General features: G+C 46.3%; 1 protein-coding gene across 1 annotated transcript in view; it reads left to right on the top strand.

Moving 5' to 3' along the window:
* The window catches only part of HOGA1 (4-hydroxy-2-oxoglutarate aldolase 1), a 147,336-nt gene that overhangs the window by 54,524 nt on the left and 72,349 nt on the right, over positions 1–20,463 (top strand). Inside the window, exons 4-5 of the mRNA XM_085606378.1 lie at positions 13,310–13,444; positions 18,712–18,808. Of these exons, the coding sequence (XP_085462504.1) occupies positions 13,310–13,444; positions 18,712–18,808 (232 nt within the window). The remainder of the gene's footprint in view (positions 1–13,309; positions 13,445–18,711; positions 18,809–20,463) is intronic.

Raw genomic sequence — 20,463 nt, 5'->3', positions numbered from 1 at the left:
GTCACTCCAGGTGTAGGAGCCCACCACCTGGTCATCTTGGGCGCAAGCTATACGCCAGGGCAGACCTTCATGAGGTGTCCCTCCTACTGCTCCAGTCAACAGGAGGATTTGGGCACCCAATTGTGTAGGCTCTGAGGCAGTTTACAGTGGGTCCCCCAGTTTCAGCGGTCCACTCTGTTGGAGGTAAGGAGACAGCAGGGGCGCATGCAGTTGGAAACTCATCACAACTCTGACAAAACCGAATTCCTCTTCCTGGGAACCACCCCCTCCGGGACCACTCCAGGTGGCCCGCAGCGCTTGGGACCCTCTTACTCTCAGCGACCATGCACATAACCTATGCATCCTCCTGGACTCCTCGCTCTCAATTAACCTCCAAATCAACGCCGTCTCATCATCCTATTTTCTTGCGCTCCGCCTGCTTCTAACGATTTTTAAGTGGATCCCAACCGAGTTCAGAAGAACGGTCACCTAGGTCTTCATCAGCAGCGCACCCTACGCTAGCACCACCCAGAAGCTCCAAAGGAAATTGCAGAGAATCCAGAGCGGCGCCACAAGAAATATCCTGGACATCCACATTGCCGATCACCAGAGAAACCTCCACTGGCTCCTTGAGAAGTGGTAGAAGTCTAAGAATATTCAGTGTTGCGTTCAACAGTTAGTTTGGACTTTACTGGGGCACACACATTAGATGCCTGATTCATCCTCTTGACATTCAGTATATACTTTTCAGAGGCAGAATTCTGCTACAACGGATTCAGAACTCGTCTGCCAGACTACTCTTGCATATCAAAGCGTGAGACCATGTCTCCCCTGCCTTGAACGCCCTGCAGTGGTTACCGGTTGCCAGAAGATCCACTTTCAAGCTGCTTTGTATCATCCACAAAGCCATACATGGAATGGGACCGCCCTTCATCAGGAATAAAATCACCAAACACATTCATCATAGGAACCTCCACTCTAGAGTGGCACCTCGCCTCAAAATCCCAAGAAACAAGAAAAAAACCATAGGTGGCACATCCTTCTCTGTTCAAGCAGCCAAAATATGGAACTCTTTACCGCCCAACATAAGATCCACCGACAACCACCTTATCTTCAGAAAACTACTCAAGAAACTGGCTCTTCCCCACATAAGCACTATACGCAAACAGAAATATACAGCATATCCCTCTGTATATAAGGATTTATTTGTACTATAGATATTTACCTATATATGTGTATTGCTTTGTATTAACATTTATAATAATAATGTTTAAAAAGCAAACAAAAAAAACAATTTTAATACAACACTTCAAAACCAGAGTTTATCAAAATGCATCTTTAATCTACTTATACTTACTTCCTTTATGCATCTATATACCTTCCATGTACTTGGATCTATATATTTATTACTTTCTTCTAATTCACCATATCCAATGCACTGGCCTATTTTCACCCTATACCTCTCTCAATATATCTTCTACCTCAACTCTCTGACTCATCTCAAACCTCTTTCTACTAGTCCTTCCACTGCACTAGACTATTTCACACCCTGTTTCTCACCCTATACCTCTATCAATATATCCACTACCTCCACTCTTTCATTCATCCCAAACCCCATTCCACTACTATGATCCCCAAAATAGCCCTTTCTAGACTCTCCCCTACTCTACCCCTCCTTGCACCACCTGACACCTCTTTTATTATACTGATCCCCAAAACAAGCCTTTCTAAACTCTTCCCTCTGACTCTTCCCATCCACATCCATTTTTACGCATCCCAACTCTCCCACTACTGCTATGACCTCCAAAAAAAAGTCTAAAGCCTTCACTCTTCTATCCCGCCACTATTCTTTTCAATCAAAATAACAAACTAACATGTCCCCATCTCATATTTCAATATACTAATTTACCACTAATCCTTTATGGGTTCCGGAGTAGCTTGCTACTCGCCGAAAAAGCACTTCAGCACCCCATTAGGGGTAACAAGCGCTATATATATATATATATATATATATATATATATATATATATATATATAATATATATGCAAACCTTTGTCCCTCTTCTATCCCTCTGCTACCCTTCTCAATCCAAAAAACTGACTAATATCCACCACTCAAATTACTTTCATATTTCACTATGCTAATTCAACACTAATCCTTTAATGGGTTTCGGAGTAGCGTGCTACTCGCCAAGAAAGTGCTTCAACACTCCATCAGGGGTAACAAGCGCTATATTAAATGCTAACTTTTTTCCCTCTTCTATTCCTCTGCTATCTTTCTCAATCCAAATAACTGACTAATATCCACCCCTCAAACTACTTTCATATTTCACTATACTAATTCACCACTAATCCTTTATGGGTTCCGGAGTAGCGTGCTACTTGCCGAAAAAAGCGCTATAACACCCCATCAGGGGTAACAAGCGCTATATAAATGCAAACCTTTTTCCCTCTTCTATCCCTCCACTATACTTCTAAATCTAAATAACTGACTAACCTATCCACCACTCAAATATATTCATATTTCACTATACTAATCCTTCATTGGTTCCAGAGCAGTGTGCTACTCGCCGAAAAAGCGATTTGACGCCTCGTCAGGGGTAGTAAGTGCTATATAAATGCAATTACAATACAAGAGGGTGTTACTCTCGAAAGATTTTTAAAATCAGTCAAGTCAAGTTTAGACCAACTATACCTGTCTGAAGTACCTTTTGTAATTATCTTGGCTATAATGCAGCCAAATGCAATAGCAAATGTAATATTTAATAGCAGATACTTAGGGCCTGATTACGACTGTGGCAGTGCGACGCTGGGTCCACCTCGCCGCCGCATCACCCAATCTGTGGTCAGGCCGACTGCCAGATTAGGAGTCCCCTCCTGTCTGGCAGGCTTTGTCTTGGACGTTCCCACAACGGTGTCCTGAAAATGGGCACCGCAACGGGAACGCCAAAAATAGTCCCTGCATTGCATGGACTGTAAAGTCCATGTCGTGCTGGTGCTGGTATGCATGCACACATGGGGGCACACGTTGTGCCACCCTGTGTGCATACCAGGGCGCACAGGGCCCCCTTTGTTTCCTTTCCACTATGGTTTTCAAAGCGGTAGAAACACTATGAAAACTGTGGCGGGGAGAAAACTTGTAATATGCTTGGCGGGACCGCGGCGATCCCGCCAAGCATATTACTGCCTCTACACCGCCACACCAGTTATCTAGTGGCTGTGGCGGGGCAATGGTGGTCCGAGTGCTCTAAATGTAATAGAGTGGTTGGGAGACCGCCCGTTCCGTGCCCCCACGAATCTGGCGATCTGTGGATCGCCAGACTCGTAATCAAAGCCTTAGTTATATATGTTCGTCCAACTGTGTTGTGCTCTAGATGGGCGGGACGCCCTGGGCCTAAGGCTTGAGGCTGTTCCTGCTTGTTGGTGCAGGTGGTGGAGCCATGGACCCGGGCTTTGCTAGTGGCGGGGGGATTCCCCTTTTGCCAGATGGGAGCACTGCGCCTTCTGACAGGGTAAGAAGCACTGACTTGCAGGAGCGGCGCGTAGTCTGCTCACTCAGTGCAGGTGTTAGGGAGGATACAGTCATTTCTGCCTCAGGCCACAGGTTCTGGCCTGGAGTTCTGGATTTGGCTGGGAGTGTACATGTACCAGGACTTGGTGTTTAGGGCGAGGGGGATTGGGGGCTGGACTGGAGGGAATGGGGGTGAGGGGTTTGGAATTATTGGGGGAAATGCTGTGTTTTTCACTTATGTTGCAGAATCTGCGTGTTCCTACAATGGTTTTACCAGGTGCGCATCTTCACCTTGTGAAACCGGGCCTTGTGTCGCCGGGCCCGGGATTACCAGGTTTGTTATTTGCAGACCTGCGTAACCATACTACTTGGAATAGCCTTTATACCATCCCCTTAAGAAGTTCACGCCTGCTCCGCCAGTCGTAATGAGCGCGCTTATCTTTTGTAAGGAATTACCTGCTTCAAACATCTTTCGGGATTGAAGTTATGTTACAGAACTACAGCGCCCCTGCTGGTGAGGGTAAGGTCCTGCTCATCCGAATCAATCGCGATGACTACTTTTACAATGGATATTTTCTATGTTGTACTTTCCTAAGTCATTAGAATTGACAAGTGTCCCAGAAGGCACCGTGCTACTGCTCAACAAAACTTCCTGTGTCATAAATAGTAAATAATGTCATTAGTTCACTGATTTTCAGGGACAGGAATAGAAGAGTACCAATTGAAACTATGCCCTGCTGCTTCCAGTTAACAACAAGACTACTGGCAGGTGGCTCTGGCGACTTTTCATCAGGGATTAGTCCTTAATGTCTACTTTTATTTGGATGTTTTGTATAAAAGTAAAATATGCTGCATTAATCTTTGCCAAAACACATTCATACTTGCCCTGTCCTAGTAGTCACAGTAAATGCATACAAGACACGCTTCCACCGCCAGAGAATTCTAAAAAATTTTGGTTTTATATATTTAGAAATCACACCGCCGCAAGTCACCTTGCTGCACTGCGTGATGGGGAAAGGGCAGGAATGCGCCGTATCTAACATTATATAGTGCATTCTTGACTTTTCCATGCACTGGCGCACAGTGTGCTGCCCAACGCAAAGACAGGCACCCTTGCACCGTGTGGTGCAAGAGTGCCTGCGTTGTCAGCAGGATCCTGAGAGGCATGTTCCTCATTCTACATGTACTTCAAAATGCAGCACACATACACCTCACCTGGAGAGGCGTAGCATTTTGACGCATTCCCAGATCTACCACTAATGGTAAGTCTGGGAATGCACCAAAATCCATGGGTGGATGCGTGGGAACACCCATGTTTCACTCATGGAACGCCTTCCTGGGGCAGAGTAACACAACTCAGCAATTTGCCTTGTGTTGCCTTACTCTGGATTCATAGAGCCAGGCAGGGCCATGCAAAATGGGATTGCGTGGCTTGATAAACCTAATTTAAGACTTGCATCGCTCTTGCGTCCTATTTTTTTAAAAAAATTGTTTTTTAGAGTTTTATATAGCGCAAACCAGATCCGAAGATATCAGGTATTAGAGCGCTTTACATGAGCACCAGTTTCGTTACACAAGGACACATTAACTTTGCTAGGCATGGGGAGATTAAGTGATTTGCCCAGAATCTCAGGATGTTCAGCGTTGTTGCCGAGACAGATATCTTTTCAAACGTGTATCGCAAATCATAGCAAAAATATGACACCTCAGCCATAGATAAAAGGAAGAAAAACAACAACTTACACAGAAATAGAACATTGCAGAACTAGTGCAGTGCAGTGCAATTGTACATATTAAATCTCAAACTGCCACCTGTCATGTATAACATCATAATGAAGCAATGTATTCAATCCAGTGCTACCCATACAGAGACTAGCGTTCTATATCGCATCTGGGTTTTCCAACAAATAGCATGTAAGCGGGCCCCAAAAGTCTTTTGCTCTAGAAGCCTCTGGAAGCTCTTCTGCGTATGTGGTCAATTGTTCTTTACAGTAAACAAGCTCTTTCAGCCATTGTCCCACTTTTGGTGCAGTTTTCCCACCCCAGTGTTTAGCAACCATGCGTTTCGCCAATTGTGCGGTGACAGCAACAATGCGCCTGTTGCAGGGCTTGAATTTTTTTTACCAGACCTAATAAGCAAATCTCAGGCGAGCATTTCACAGTTTCCTTTATAATCAATCTGAGTGTGCGGGTGACATTTATCCAGAAGTCATTGACGGGACTGCATGTCCAAGCCAGATGCTCAAAGTCTGCCCCTTCCACCCCACATCTCGCACACTTAGCACCTTCACGCAAACCATATCTCTTCAGCCTCATTGGTGTATAAGACATTTGGTGCAGGAACTTGAAGTGGATTATACGAAGATTGCAATTCACCGTGAGGCGACCAGTCAGCGCACAGCACTCCACCCAATCCTCCCAGATCATCGGCATGTCCAGCTGCTCATTCCATTTATCAAGAGAGGTGGAGCCCTGCACCTCTGTTTCTCTTTGAGAAGCATTATATAGCCTGGTGATGAGACCTGTTGATTCCCCCACTGATAATGCAATTTGTAATGCTTTCAACATTCCTCTGGGAATCCTGGGTCAAGTGCCCTAACAGTCATATGCAATTGGTGTAACAAAACCCTGCATCGCGCTACACTGAGTCCCTGCCGTGAAGTCATTTAATGATAAAAACCTTCCATTAGGGTACATGTCCCCCATTTTAGTAATACCCGCACCCAACAATATACTCAATGCCCCCTTCTCGTGTGCCAATGAGATATCCGGGTGCGCAGCAATCGGCATAACTGTTGCATATAGGTTTTCGTGTCCTGCGTGAGTTCCCAGGGCCCTCCATGCACCAACAGTGCACTCAACCATGTCAAACTCCTTCTTATTCCTCAGTGTTTTATGGTGCAGCACCATGGCTGTCAGTGGAGTTGGATACGCATTATCAGCTTCTACTGCAAGGTCTTCCAGCTACATCTAGGTTTTTTCCTGCCCATACCAGTCCCAATAAGCAAGATTGTATGACCTGAAAAGTGGCCCTATTAAGCGATAAAGGAATATTCACTAATAAATATAACAATTGAGGAAGAATTGTCATTTTGGTGACAGCTATCCTATCGGCAAGGGACAAGAGGAGGCAGGTCCATCTGGTTCACATGGCCGTAGTTCATACTGACCACAATTTCAGGGTCTCTGTGCACCCAGACTCCCAAATAGCGCACTTGTTCATGGGACAAGCTCAGCGGAAACTCCAGCTCTACTTGCTTGGTGCATTCTGTAAGGAGGACCACCGTAGACTTACTCCAATTTATGCCAAGGCCTGAAAATCTCTCGAAGCAGACATACTCTCTCAACAGGGACACCAAATGCAACACAAGTTCTCTGACATACAACATAATATTATCCACATGCAATGAAATTGCTAGTGGGCGCTGCCTGAAACCCAGTGCTGCAGCGGCATGCCCCTGTCTTATCTTGCATGCCAAGGGCTCCAACGCCAAAGAGAACAACATCGGGGATAAAGGGCATCCCTGCCTTTTGCCTCTACAGATAGCTATTGGATCAGTGACCACCCCGTTGACACGTATCTTGGCAACAGGCCCATTATACAATAGACACACCCAATTCAGGAAGAACGGTGGCATCCCCATACGCTTCAGCACCACAAACGTAATCCCATTGCAGGGAATCAAAGTCTTTAGTCGCGTCATGAAGCACGGCCGCTGGCGGAAGCCTGGGGTCCAGCTGGTTCAAAACAGCAAATATCGTGCGTAAATAATGTGTTGTGGATCTTTTGGGTACAAGACCTGTTGATCCGGCAGAACCAGCTTGGGGATCAGGTGCTGCAATCTATTAGCAATTATTTAGGCTAATATTTTAGAATCTATGTTTATCATAGAAAGGGGCCTATGTGACTCACATCTGTTTGCTACTTTGTCTGGTTTTAACAATGTAACTATTGGGGCTTCTCGGAGATGGGGGGAAAATACCTGCCTCGTATGCTTCAGCGTAGACCTCCACTAGTCTGGGGGCCAGCAGGTCCACATAGGCCTTATAAAATTCGCTTGGCAAACCTTCAAGGCCAGCTTCTTTGCCATTGGGAAGCAACATTATGGCATCTTTAACATCCTCAACCGACACAGGCTGTGTGAGGTACTCCCGCTGTCCAAGGGATAGCCTGCCCAACGCTTTGTCATCCAGATACCATGTGAAGTCATATTCCTTCACCTGTGTTACCGGTCCATATAATTCAGAACAAAACCTCATGAACACCTGGCTGATGTCCAGGGTGGTATAATGAGTCTCTGAATTGTTATCTAGCATTTCTACAATGTGATCTTGACTTACCGATGATCGCAATTTACTAGCCAGAGATCGGCTCGGCCTGCCTCTTTCACCATACTGCCTCGCAACCCACATCCTAGATCTATGCCGCGATTCTTGCTCAGCTGTCTCGTCCTATTCGGATATTAAATCTCTAGTTTGGGCCAACAGAGTGGGGTCCGGACCTCGTGAATATGCGCAGTCTAACTCCTGTATCTTATCTTATCTTCTAGCGTGTGCAGCCCAGTTCGCAGCGACTTTAAGACCCCTGCTTGGGCCCCAATGCATTCCCCACGAATTTTAACTTTAAAAGCTTCCCACAGAGCCCCAGATCCATAAACGGTGCCCTCATTCCCAGAGAAATAATTAGCAATAGCCGTCCCGATCTTGACACGGAATACTTGATCCAGCACTGCAGTCGGCACAGTCAGCTCTGAAAGTACAGGGCAGTGGGCAGAGAGTGTCTTAGCTAGATGTCGGACCGACGTAATCCATGCACTAACCTCCTTGGATACAAGCCAGTAATCCAATCTGGACCACAAGCCATACACAGTGGACATGAATGTACACTCCCTGCCAGCCGGGTTATGGCTTCGCCACACATCCACAAGGCCTTCCGCCCCTATTATCTCGTTAATCATCTGTGCGGCATGCTTACCATGCCATACAGTGTTGGCAGACCTATCCAATTGTGAGTCCAAATACACATTTAAGTCAACGCCGCAGATCACTGCCGCAGAGGGCAATGCCGCCATTTGCTTACAGATGTCATTATAAAACGCCGGAGCTTCCACGTTAGGGCCAAATACGTTTACAAATAAAAGCCTTATGCCACCCAAGCAGCCCTGCAGAAGGAGCACCCTCCCATCAATCAATCAATCAATCAATCAATCAGGGGTTTATAAAGCACGCTACTCACCCGTGAGGGTCTCAAGGCGCTGGGGGTGCAGCAGCTCCGGGTCAGTCGAAGAGCCAGGTCTTGGGGTTCTTCCTGAACGTGTGCAGAGTCGGAGAGCATCTGATGTTCAAGGGGAGCTCGTTCCAGGCCTTCACTGCAATGTAGGAGAAGGCCCTCCCGCCGGTTCTGCTTCTGCGGATGCGGGGGACCTCTGCCAGGGCGAGGTCGGCGGAGTGGAGGTTCCTCTTGGGTACGTGGAAGGATAGTATCTCATTGAGGTAATTGAGCCCGATGTTGAGGGATTTGTAGGCGTGGGAGAGGAGTTTGAAGGTGATCCTCTTTTCGTCGGGGAGCCAGTGGAAGCCTTGTAGGTGCTGGGTCATGTGCTCGTGGCACAGTGTCCCGAGGACGAGTCTGGCTGCAGTGTTCTGGATGGTTTGGAGTTTGTGTAGAAGAGTTTTGTTGATTCCAGCGTAGAGGGCATTGCCGTAGTCCAGTCTGCTGGTGATGATTGCGTGGGTGACGGTCTTTCTGCAGTCGGGGGATCCATTTGAAGGTCTTGCACAGGATGCAGAGGCAGTTGAAACTGGTGGAGGCGAAGGCGTTGATCTGGCGTTTCATGGAGAGGGAGAAGTCCAGGATGATGCCGAGGTTCAGAGCGTGGTCTGCAGGGTGAGCTCCCGAGGGTGGAGGGCCACCAGGTGTTGTCCCAGGAGGTGGTGCAGGCTCCGAGGATGAGGACCTCGCTGTTCTCTGAGTTAAGCTTCAAGCAACTTTCCTTCATCCAGGCTGCCACATTCTCCATTCCTTCCTGAAAGCGTAGTCTGTAGTCTTCGGGATTCTTCGTGAGCAATAGGATGAGCTGAGTGTCGTCGGAGACGAAGTTTAGCCCCTGCTGTCTGACGATGGCGGCGAGGGGGGCCATATAGACGTTGAAGAGCGTGGGGCTGAGTTATAATCTCTGGGGTATTCTGCAGCTGATTTCCGTGGGTTTGGAGAGGAAGGGAGGGAGTCGGATCCTCTGGGTTCTGTTGGAGAGGAAGGATTGGATCCAGTCAAGGGCGGCTCCTTGTATTCCCACGTCATGTAGTCTAACTGTGAGCGTATGGTGTGAGACGGTGTCGAAAGCTGCAGAGAGGTCTAGAAGGATGAGGGCCGCGGTGTGTCCTTGATCTAGTAGCATGCGGATGTCGTTGGTGACGGCGAGGAGGGCAGTTTCGGTGCTGTGGTTGCTGCAGAATCCGGATTGGGAGGCGTCCAGGATGGAGTGCTCTTCCTCAGAGTAGGTCAGCGTAAATGGAGTTCCCCACCTTATCAATATTAGCACCCCTCTCAAATATGCAGAGTATGATTATGCAACCCTGATCGCAGCCCAGCGTGTTCCCACATTCTGCTCTGTGTGCTTAGTGAGGTGTGTTTCCTGTAAAAACGCTACCTGGATATCGTGCCGGTCTAAGTATGCTAACAGCATGCAAATCTTTTTAGGGTTATTGAGAACCCGCACATTCCAAGTCAACAGTTTAATAGAACCACCGGGCTGTATCTTATCTATTCGTGACCAGCTATAGTGATGTTTACATAGGATTCTAACAGTGCTAGGCATTGGATCTACTGACTCATGCAACCTGCATTGCACCTGCATCAAAACGTAAACAATTAACCCTCCCCCACCCACTTCAGTACGCTCAACTTGCCAAAGCCATCCCGGAAACAGAGAAACAAAACCCATTTAAGAACTTAATCCACAAATAAATGCGGGGTACACCCATGGGGGGACACCAGAGTGCAATCAGCATCCCAGATGTGAAGGGAGGTGGCCAAACAGCACGGAGATCTTGCTCATCAATTGCATATCTATGCATAGGAGTGCTAATGCATATATGACACGTGTCAACAATATTATACAGTACTCGCACATCAATATACAGTTACTCACCCGGGAGGCAAACATAGTTAGCATTATTTGAACACATTTTGCATGCACACAAACCCATATGCAGGTCTCAGATAATAGCTACCGCCTCTGAGTGACCATATAGGACCCAGCAGTCACAGTAGTTCGTGCGGGCTGGCGACCATCAGTCCTCTCTGTCGTCCGGCATTCCAGAAGCTTCACGCCAGGTCCGTTTGAGCGACTCTGCGTATTCCATAGCTGATTTGGGATTGGTGTAAATTCTAGCTTTAGTTTCAGTGCCAATGCGCAGCCGGGCCGGATACAGCATGGCATATGGAACGTTCTCGGCCATTAGCAGTTTCTTTACAGGCTGGAATTCCCTCCTAGCCACCTGAACCATTGCAGTAAAATCAGGATAGAAATCCAAGTTATTCCCCTGAAAAGTTATGGTGCCTTTCTCACGGGACATCTGCAGAATCGAGTTACAGTCCCTATAATTTAACAGATGGGCAATGATCGGCCTCGGCGGGGCACACTGGGTAGGGCATGCAGCCAGGGTTCGGTGGGCTCTTCAACATTCAGCATCGCAGACAGGTTCTCAGCTCCCAAGATCTCCCAGAGCATTTCCTCGACATAGGACTCCAATCTCCCAGTGTTGGTTGATTCCGGCAGGCCTGTAATCCTTAGATTGTTGCGTCAAGACTTGGCTTCCAGGTCTTCATTTTTCGCTTGAATAACTGCAAGTACCTTTTCCATATCGAGGGTTTTGGAAGCAACGTCTTGTAGGCTGTCCTCCGCGTCGGAGATGCGCTTTTCAGCTTCCCCCAATCTGGCACCATGCTTATCTAACTTTGTGGACATATGGTCCATTTTGAGGTTGAGCGAATCAATTTTGCTGTCTGTTGATTGCAGACTACTCTGCATGGCAAGAAGTGTGGCTTCAAGTTTCGCTGGGCCCTCTGAAGGGGTGTCAAGTTCAGAGTCTGAAGTGGCCCTCTGCTGCAACTTGCCAGACTTTCGAGACTCAAAGGTGAGACAGGGTTGATTCTTGTCTGATTTGCCCATTTTATGCCCCTGTGTGTGTCACAGCTATATCCGTATATCACGTCCCTGGGGCGGCCCTATGTGTCTCAACTCTGCTGGGTGAGAGGGCCTTCACACACAGTGAGGGGCCACATCTAATCAAGCAGGCCACCCACCAGCATCGCAAAAAGTCTGAGCCTTCCAGTTTAGTATGCTACTTTTAAAGGTGTGCCAGTTATTCCCCCATGCCCTGAGCGCAGGCACACCACAGACCAGGAGCTGTCTGGTTCTATCCACGGCAGCCTTACCAACGCGTGTTTGCTTGTCTAGGCATGGGCTCAGCGAGGGGGCAGGGTGCCGCTGGTCTCTACATGTAAATAGCGCTGCCGTCGTGGCGTCTGCTCACCACTACCACCCGGATTAGGTTGACCCGCTGAATCCTGAATTGCGGCAATGTCCACCGGGCCGGAGTAGTCCGTGTTGCACAGTAGGTCCCGCACCCAACTCGGGACTGGCCCCAGGAAGTGACAGGGATCTCCAGGTGTGGTCTCAGCGGCGTGGGCCTCCAACAATGACCCACATATAACACAGGGAGGGGCCCTCAGCCATCCACCGCACTGTACCGACAGTCTACTGACCGGGAGGACCCCCGACCAGAACAAACCACTACAATTTAGAGGCTATCGATCTCTGTGCACCTTATAGCAGCACATAGATGTCTGGGGCACGTATGCAGTACAATATCAAGATTCGGGCATCACCTGAGTGCAGGAGTAGAAGCGCCAAGCTCTCCAGAGGGGCACCGCCACTCAAGGCCTCTCATACTCAGCCGACCGCACAGAGTCCCGCCCAGCCTCAGCGCCATGGTCGCACACATTTAACTTAGGCACCCGAGCACCGGGGTCGACTCACTCCGTTCCCAGCAGCATCACCCTCCAGTCTCTGGCAAGGATATCACCTAGGGCCTCACGGCCGCCACAAAGCGTCCAGCACCCCACAACAGGTCCACGAGGGGTGGGTGCATGGGCCACCAGCTTCGCTGTCTCAGCTCCTGGTTCACCGCCAGCAGATCTTTACAGCACTTGCTAGGCACCGGATCAGGGAATCATGCCCAAAACTCAGTTCCAGTACCCCCAGCGCCAGCATGGTCTGCGCGGTGCCGCCTCAGCAGACCCTCCTACCGGATCTCAGTCGGGCCTCCTCAGCTTCACGCAGCCACCATATTGTCAGCGGGGCAGTAACGACGGAGATCTATAAATACAGGATTCCGGGTGGAGCGTCGTCTCTTTGCCTCTCCTGTGTCGTCCACAGTATCACGGCAGCATCACCCACTGGTTTTGACGACGGGTGTCCAAGTTAGAGGACGATTATGGGCGGATAGTATGTTCGGCTGGCGGAGCTGCACTAAGGCGCAGCCATCTTGCCATGCACCCTCTAGCGCACCCCACTCGTCAATGAACACTGCTGGAATTTTTGGTCCCCTTTGTACAGAGACGCTTTGCCTCTAACTTTTATTGCAGCAGGGCCATATTGGATGCTCGTAAGGGCAATGTGCCATTATTTGCTGATGGTGCACTAGGTCGCTGCCTAGAATTGCCTTGATGTATAACCAACCTTGCCCCCACTCCTAAGACTGAAAGACACAGAATTAAGGTCTCTATCATTGTTGTTTTCTTTTTTCTTTCAGGTGGCAGAATCTTCTCCGGTACCAGTTATTCTGTACAGTGTGCCGGGCAACACTGCTCTTGATTTACCAGTGGACGCCATTGTTGTTCTATCCCAGCATCCAAATATTGTTGGCTTAAAGGACAGCGGAGGAGATGTAAGTTATTTTTAAACAAGACTGCTTGTACATTAGTGTTGTACAGAAGGATTATAGATAAAAGTTTAAAGAATGTCGACAGTTAAAAATTGTAAGTTCTTAATGTTGCCTTCCCGAGGATACGGTCACTGAGGATATGTTTTTCATAATTATTGAATTCCTAAATTTTCTATTGAAAACTTTTTAACTTAATACTTACTGTAAAATTAAATTTACACGAGAGAGGCAAATGGGCAGAGAGAAAAATGCAGGGATTTCTCTAACATCTGTGAGTGCTGTTCATTTGCCGCAAAGCAATATATATAAATGTCAGATAAGATTGCTTGTATTTTTAGCTGGTTCGATTGGGATGCAGCCTTGAGTGATTGCCAGTGGCTGCGATTAATTCAAGCATTCCATCCATCATCTTGTTGTTGTTGCAATTGACGCCTTAAGTGCAACTGACATGGCTAAATGTGGGTCCTGTGCTAACTGCGCCAATGGAATCAAGCTATATCTAGCTGATGAGCTCTTATCAGGACAAAAATGGTCCTAATTTGCTTGTATTCCGGTATCTGGAAGGACCTGGCTTGACTGTTCGTGCTGGACTGTTCCCATTGGAGAAGGGTCAAGACTGATTTGCATATGCTTGGATCTAAGAGGTGGCACGGTAGGCGAGAAACCATAGATTGGAATGCGGCCGTGAGCAATTGAGAGTGACTGAGATTAATTCAAACAGTCCATCCATCACCTTGTTGTTGTAAGTGCAATGAGTATGCCCAGACATGGGTCCCGTGCTCACTGTGCCATTCCATCCATCACGCAGTTGACCCCTTTAGATGGTTATTTACATAATTAGTAAAGGGTCTCATTGCATTTGGTAAGACTGACTGTGTGTGGCTGTTAAAATTGAGGTTGCTTTCCAGGTTTTATGAGCGACATTGGGGGGGCCTATAGAGGAAGCTAAGCATTTTCTTGCAGTAGTTCATCATACAGAAGGCTATTACGGAAGTAGTGTTCACCAAACATCTACAATGGTGAATCAGAACAATTTTTAAAGCTGTTGCCACCTTTTCACAAACAGCAAATTTCATTGGTTACTATCAGTGGTAGCAGACTTTAGCTGAACTATAGCTGGTTTAATTTTGAAGTACTCACACGGGAAAGATTAACAAGCATTGTCATAGCCAATAGGTCTCGCTTTTGTGACCTTACAAGTATTTAGTTATGCAGCACAATATCCTTGGTGCAACAGCATCAACTGTTGCATGGCTAAACACGTATAAGGGCCCAAAGGCGATACCTATTGGCTATGCCAATGCTTGGGGGGCGCTTGTTGACTATGTTGAGGGCGGATGGTCAGATTTGGCAAAAAGGATTAATGAAAAAAACTGCAGAGCTCTCTGCTGCCAAATCTTCGCCTGTCCTCTTTGGGAATACACTGAGGTTTTAGCACAGTTACTTTTATTTAGACTTGCACTGATTATGATTCATAAATTCGCTGTTCTACCTACTTATAGAATAGAAAAAGCATTGGCACAACCAATAGGTCTCTTTTGGGCAGCTATCTGAGCCTCTCGCGGCACTTTTATCACTCATTGTAGGCTTCAGGTCGCCTCTACTACAATTGTTTCTGCTTACCTGGGTGCAGTCCATATGCTTCTTTGTATATTGGGAGACAGAGGGGTAAGAGGGAGGGAAGGAGGTGGGAACAGGGAGGGAAAGAGGGAGGAAAGAGGGAGTGTGAGAGAGAGAGAGGGAAGAAGAAAGAGAGAGGGAGAGAGAGGGGAGTGCAAGAGAGAGGGAGAGAGAGGGGAGTGCAAGAGAGAGGGGGAAGAGGGAGAGAGGGGAGTGCCAGAGAGAGGGGAAGAGGGAGGGAGCGAGAGAGGCAAGTGGGAGAGAGAGGCAAGTGGGAGTGAGAAGCAAGTGGGAGAGAGAAGCAAGTTGGAGAGAGAGAGAGAGAGAAGATGAAGAGAGAGTGCGGGAAGAGGGAGAGAAAGAGGGAGGTTGAAGAGGGGGGAGGGAGAGTGAAGAGTGGGAAGAGGGGAAGAGAGTGGAGAGAGGGAGGTAAGGAGAGAGAGGGGGAGTGGGAGAGAGAGAGGGAGAAGAGGTAGAGAGAGGGAGAAGAGGGAGAGAGAGGGGGAAGAGGGAGAGAGAGGGGGAAGAGGGAGAGAGAGGGGGAAGAGGGAGAGAGGGGGTAGAGGGAGGGTGAAACAGACAGAAAGAGGGAAGAAGAAGAAGAAGAGATAGTTAGGGCGAGAGAGAGAGAAAAGATGGAGGGAGAGAGGGAGCGAGCGAGGAAGAGAGAGTGATTGAGTGAGTGTGTGTTTAGTTAAATTATGCTGAGTGTTTGCCCAGCACTTTATGCACTCTGTAAGATTAACTCAAAGCCTTCAGGAGGGACAGGAGAAATGAAACAGAGGAACAGAGACAAGGGAAAAGAACTGATATGGGACAGAGGAAGAAAGTGCAACCTTTAGGGATGGAGTGGTTTTCTCTAAAAAAAGGTATGGACTTGTCTGAAGTCTGGGTGTTGCTGAGAGTTTTGTTCTGCGCCTGCGTTTGCCTAGATCTTAAATAAAGTGTTTTTATATCTGTTAATTAGTTCTTCTCATTAATACACTTACAATGTTTTAGTGAAAAATAAATTATCATTTTATGAATCAGTTGTTTCCTGATAGGCAGATACCCCAATAACATGTGAAACAAGATATACAATATTGTACGTGAGGTGATTACATATTGAGGAAGAAACTACACATACACACAGAAGTCTGTAAGAAAAGTTAACTCGTGTGTGCATTAAACGTGGGCAAATCTATATTACAAGGATAGAAATCTGACCACTGTGCTATGTTTTTAACAGGGCAGTGTGGCGAACAGTGAATTGTTGCATGCAGGGGGCACACGTAATTAAGGACAGCTGGTAGCGGTGCCATAGTGTACCGTTTCCTCTAGTTTAATGTTGTACCTGATAATGTGAGACAGAGAACTCAGCTGCAGAGCCGTGATAAGCACACCCCCTCCTCACCCCTCCCCCGGGCTGTGCCCACTGTGTGGATATCCCTGGACCACGACATCAGTGTTTGTAACCTGTCATACACTTGTCACATACCAGCTGCCATTAAAATGCCATTATCCCACCTTGATCAACACTGATCAGCACGGCATGTGCTTCATTTACTTAACACAAAATATAGCGCTACCGCCACTCGTCAGGGGTGCCAAGCGTTACATAAATGTAATTTTAATGCAGTTCAATACAGCACCTAGGCGGATGCCATCTTATTTCAGGAAGATTTGGAAATATATGCTATTTCCAGGAAGCCTGTTGTAGGCATATCGATTTCATCTATATCATGAGACAAAGAGATGGTCACGAGACGTCCTCGGGTTCCGGGAGGCACGTGCTGCCTCCTGCCTGTCGATGTATCCGTGCGAGAAGTCAGATACTGCAACGACGCACAATTTAAAATGTTGGAAGAGAGATGCTTGCAACATGGGCCTAGATGGGTTAAACAGAGAGAGTAACAAAGAGAGGTAGAAAGGGTAGGTGAAAAGAGAGAGAAAAAAACGAGCGAGGCATGCAAAATGAATGGGAGAAAAAGAACAAGGGAAGTAAGACAAATATAGAGCTCAAAGAAAAAGGAAAGTGTGAGACAGAGAGCGAAGAAAGAGTAAAATGGAGAAAGTGAAATACAACCAAAGAGAACAAGCAAGCGCTAAAAGGCAAAACTGACAACAGAGGAGGAGAGGGGAGGAGGGAGATGCGAGCAGAGCCAAAAAAAACAAGCGGGAGTTTTGTGCGCGCGTGGCCAAAGCTTGGAAAACAAGCATTGGCCGTGCAACGCTGGTGAAAAAAGTGAAAGCTCCAGATGGCGCCTCGGGCGCTGAAAGCTGCCGGCTGCACGCATGCACCCTCGCGTGAACGCAAGCGCTAGGCCGTGTGACAGCACTTTGAAAACCCGTACACTAAATGTCTCGGCCAGACCAGCTCATGCGCTGGATCAGGCGAGACCTCAAAAGCGTAGAGACCTGGGTATCAAAATCTACACATAGCCGACATTAAGTAGGAGAGTGTTTAGAATGGTGATGGGGTGTGCTTAAGCAGCCTGTGTGTTAAGTGGTATGAATGATTTCAATATCCTATTAGTGTTCATGGGAGTCTTTTGCCTTTTCTCTTTATAGATTTGATGAGGTCATAATAGAGGTTTCTTGATCCATTGTAATGTGTTGTAGATGATAAACATTATATTTATTCGTATTTGACAACCTATTTGGGGTGCGGCGTCGAATAAAGTTTTCGTATAACACCATTCAGGCAAGTTTTCAGGAAAATGCAAGTGATTACCAGACCGAAGAAGGTTACTCTGATGTAGTGAGTCCATCTGCCAAACAGTACTAAAACGTAAATCTGATAACTCATAGGGAAGTCTACAGGGGTTCATTTCTGCATGCAAGAGTGGATCTGCAGTGTGCACGTTTTTTGTTTTATTTCTTGTATATTTTTATTTTGTTTCTTCTATATGCTTTTATCAGTTTTGTGGGTGTTTAATCACAATAAGCAAACTGAAGGCAGGTTCACCTCTGTCCTTGGCAAGAGTACTTGTATGATGGGTTGGGAAATTGTGTGCAGAAAGTTTGTGAATACCCACAAATCTGTGACTTTGTGTTTTTCATCATTTCTGTTGGACCAGCCTCTATGCACTGGAACGTCTACAAACCTTCTAAGAACAGATTTGCTCATTTAGCAATTAATACTGCTGGAATTTGTGTGTCCACAAATCACATTTGCAAGGGTAAAATCCCAGGCTTTTGCCCTCATAAATGCTGTTCATTTTTCTGTACCCTAGCTTCACTTGCACCCACAAATACATTTGAGAATCAGGCCCAAAGGGTTGATTGGCAGTGAATTGCCACGGACGTGCTAAGAGTTCTGCTTAGTTGTATATTTACAAACATTTATTCAAATTTGTGGTGCGTATGATTGGAAGAATTTGTGGAATGTGCATTGTATTGTATCCCAACATTTATATAGCGCTTAGAACCCCCTGTGAGGCGCTGATGCGCTTGCATGACTCTGGACTTCGCCATTCTGAATAGTGCCATGAAAGTATCATATTTTTCTTTTATTACATGTAGAATCACAGTCCCGAGTATGGGGATGTGCTCTCATTTGCATAATTAGTACACAGTTGATAGCTTTTATCACTCAAATGTTTCGCCCTAAATAAGGCAGAAAATGTAAAGGTTTTCTAAGACTAAATATATTTATATATTTCTTTTAGATTACTCGCGTGGGCCTAATCATTCACAAAACAAGGAATCAAGATTTCCAGGTCCTGTCTGGATCAGCAGGGTTTCTCCTGGCAGGGTATTCTGTAGGTAGGTAAGCCACGTTTTGATGATCCATACTTATCGGGTGCATTTGCTCTTCTTAGTAGTTCTTGCTTAAGATGCCTACTTTTCTCTCACAATTAAAAGTAAAATGCGTGTTGTCATCAATCTACACATTAGGATTGTTGTAATGCTAATTGCAGTTATGTCGTGGAAATCACAGGTCGCTTATCCACATACAACAAGGTGCTGAGGCTTCTGCAGTTCTTCATTTCTATTATCCTAAAAAGTAAAATGAAATTTAGATAAATATAGAATTAGTCCAAAAGCCCCTCTTCTTCGGGTCATGTCTGCCTGCTTCATCCACTGCTTGTAGGACTGTTGCACCTTCAACACGTGCAGGTTCCTCCTGCCATCTTGGGGACTTGACTTTGACCACTCCTGCATGAGAATGACCCACCCCGCAGTGGCTGCCTTGGCCTCTGTGCAAGCTGTACCTTTGTTCTGATCTATGATTTTAGCATACTCCACACCACAATGATTGAAAAGATCTACTTGACTTGAAGTGTTTTTTTAATTATTTCTTGGCATGTGATTGCTATTAAAAGAACAATTACCTTACTTTTTTAGCAGCTAGGACATCCCAATCTCCAGCTAAACCATTAATAAAGATGCCAACAGATTTAAATGGAATGTTTGTATTGAATATTAAGTTGGTCCACTTCCAAACCATCAACTGGAAGACATGTGAACATGAGGACATTTGGAAAGCATGTGAAACACATTACTCATGACACTATTGCAAGACCAACAATTGCTGTTAAAATATGTATTTATCCTGTTTAACAACATTGGTGTTCGTGATAACCTGTTGTAAATGAAAAATAAAGTTTGTGTTGTATTAGCAGTGCACAATATTGTATGAATTTTAAGCCAATTGGCATCCCATTTTAGGCGCACCATGAGACATTAAAGTCTAATTTCCAAAGTGACTCAGATTTCGATATCACCCTTTAAAATTATTGTCAAACATTAAAAGTTCATATATAGTGAACACTTTAGGATAAAATGAAAGGGCACAAAATACATGCTACGGTTATATTGGTATACCATTGGTGGGGGATACATGGGGCACATGTGAGACAAATGTGTGCTGAGCTGGGACACACACAATCTCTCTCTCTCTCTCTCTCTCTCTCTCTCTCTCTCTCTCATGTTTTATCAGTGTGTTGTCTGCAAGTGCTGTATGTTCTTGTGGTCGGTTACTTGGGTCCTCCCAGGATATAGGGTTTTAAAGGGAGGATGAGCGTCCCAGTGCATGGCATCTGACATTCTGAGCACATACGATGACATGTATCTGCCTTCCTTCCTCCGCTGTGGAGTGTAGTTATTGTTTACCAGACGTGGTTCTGCTCCATAGGTTTTGATAAAAGAGCATTGAATAGTCTGCAAGATTTTTTTTTAAAATCGGAAGTGACATATGATTGGGTTGCTGCAAAAAAGCGTGTAATTATAAAAAGAAGAAAAGAGAAACAAACATTTTCTGCATGTCTAACCAGATAGGGTGAACATGATTATTTCCACTGTCTGTCTTTGGCCAAAAAGCATCATGGTATTGCTGACAATTAGGAACGTAAGCACCACCTTCCATTTTAGAATTTCTTAATTTAAAAAGATACAAATGAGGTTTCGTTATTCCATTA

This window comes from Triturus cristatus, chromosome 1_2 (assembly GCF_964204655.1).
Source record: "Triturus cristatus chromosome 1_2, aTriCri1.1, whole genome shotgun sequence".
Classification (NCBI taxonomy): Eukaryota; Metazoa; Chordata; class Amphibia; order Caudata; family Salamandridae; genus Triturus; species Triturus cristatus.
The sequence above is the reverse complement of the archived record's forward strand: the minus strand, read 5'-3'. Positions and strand labels throughout refer to the sequence as shown.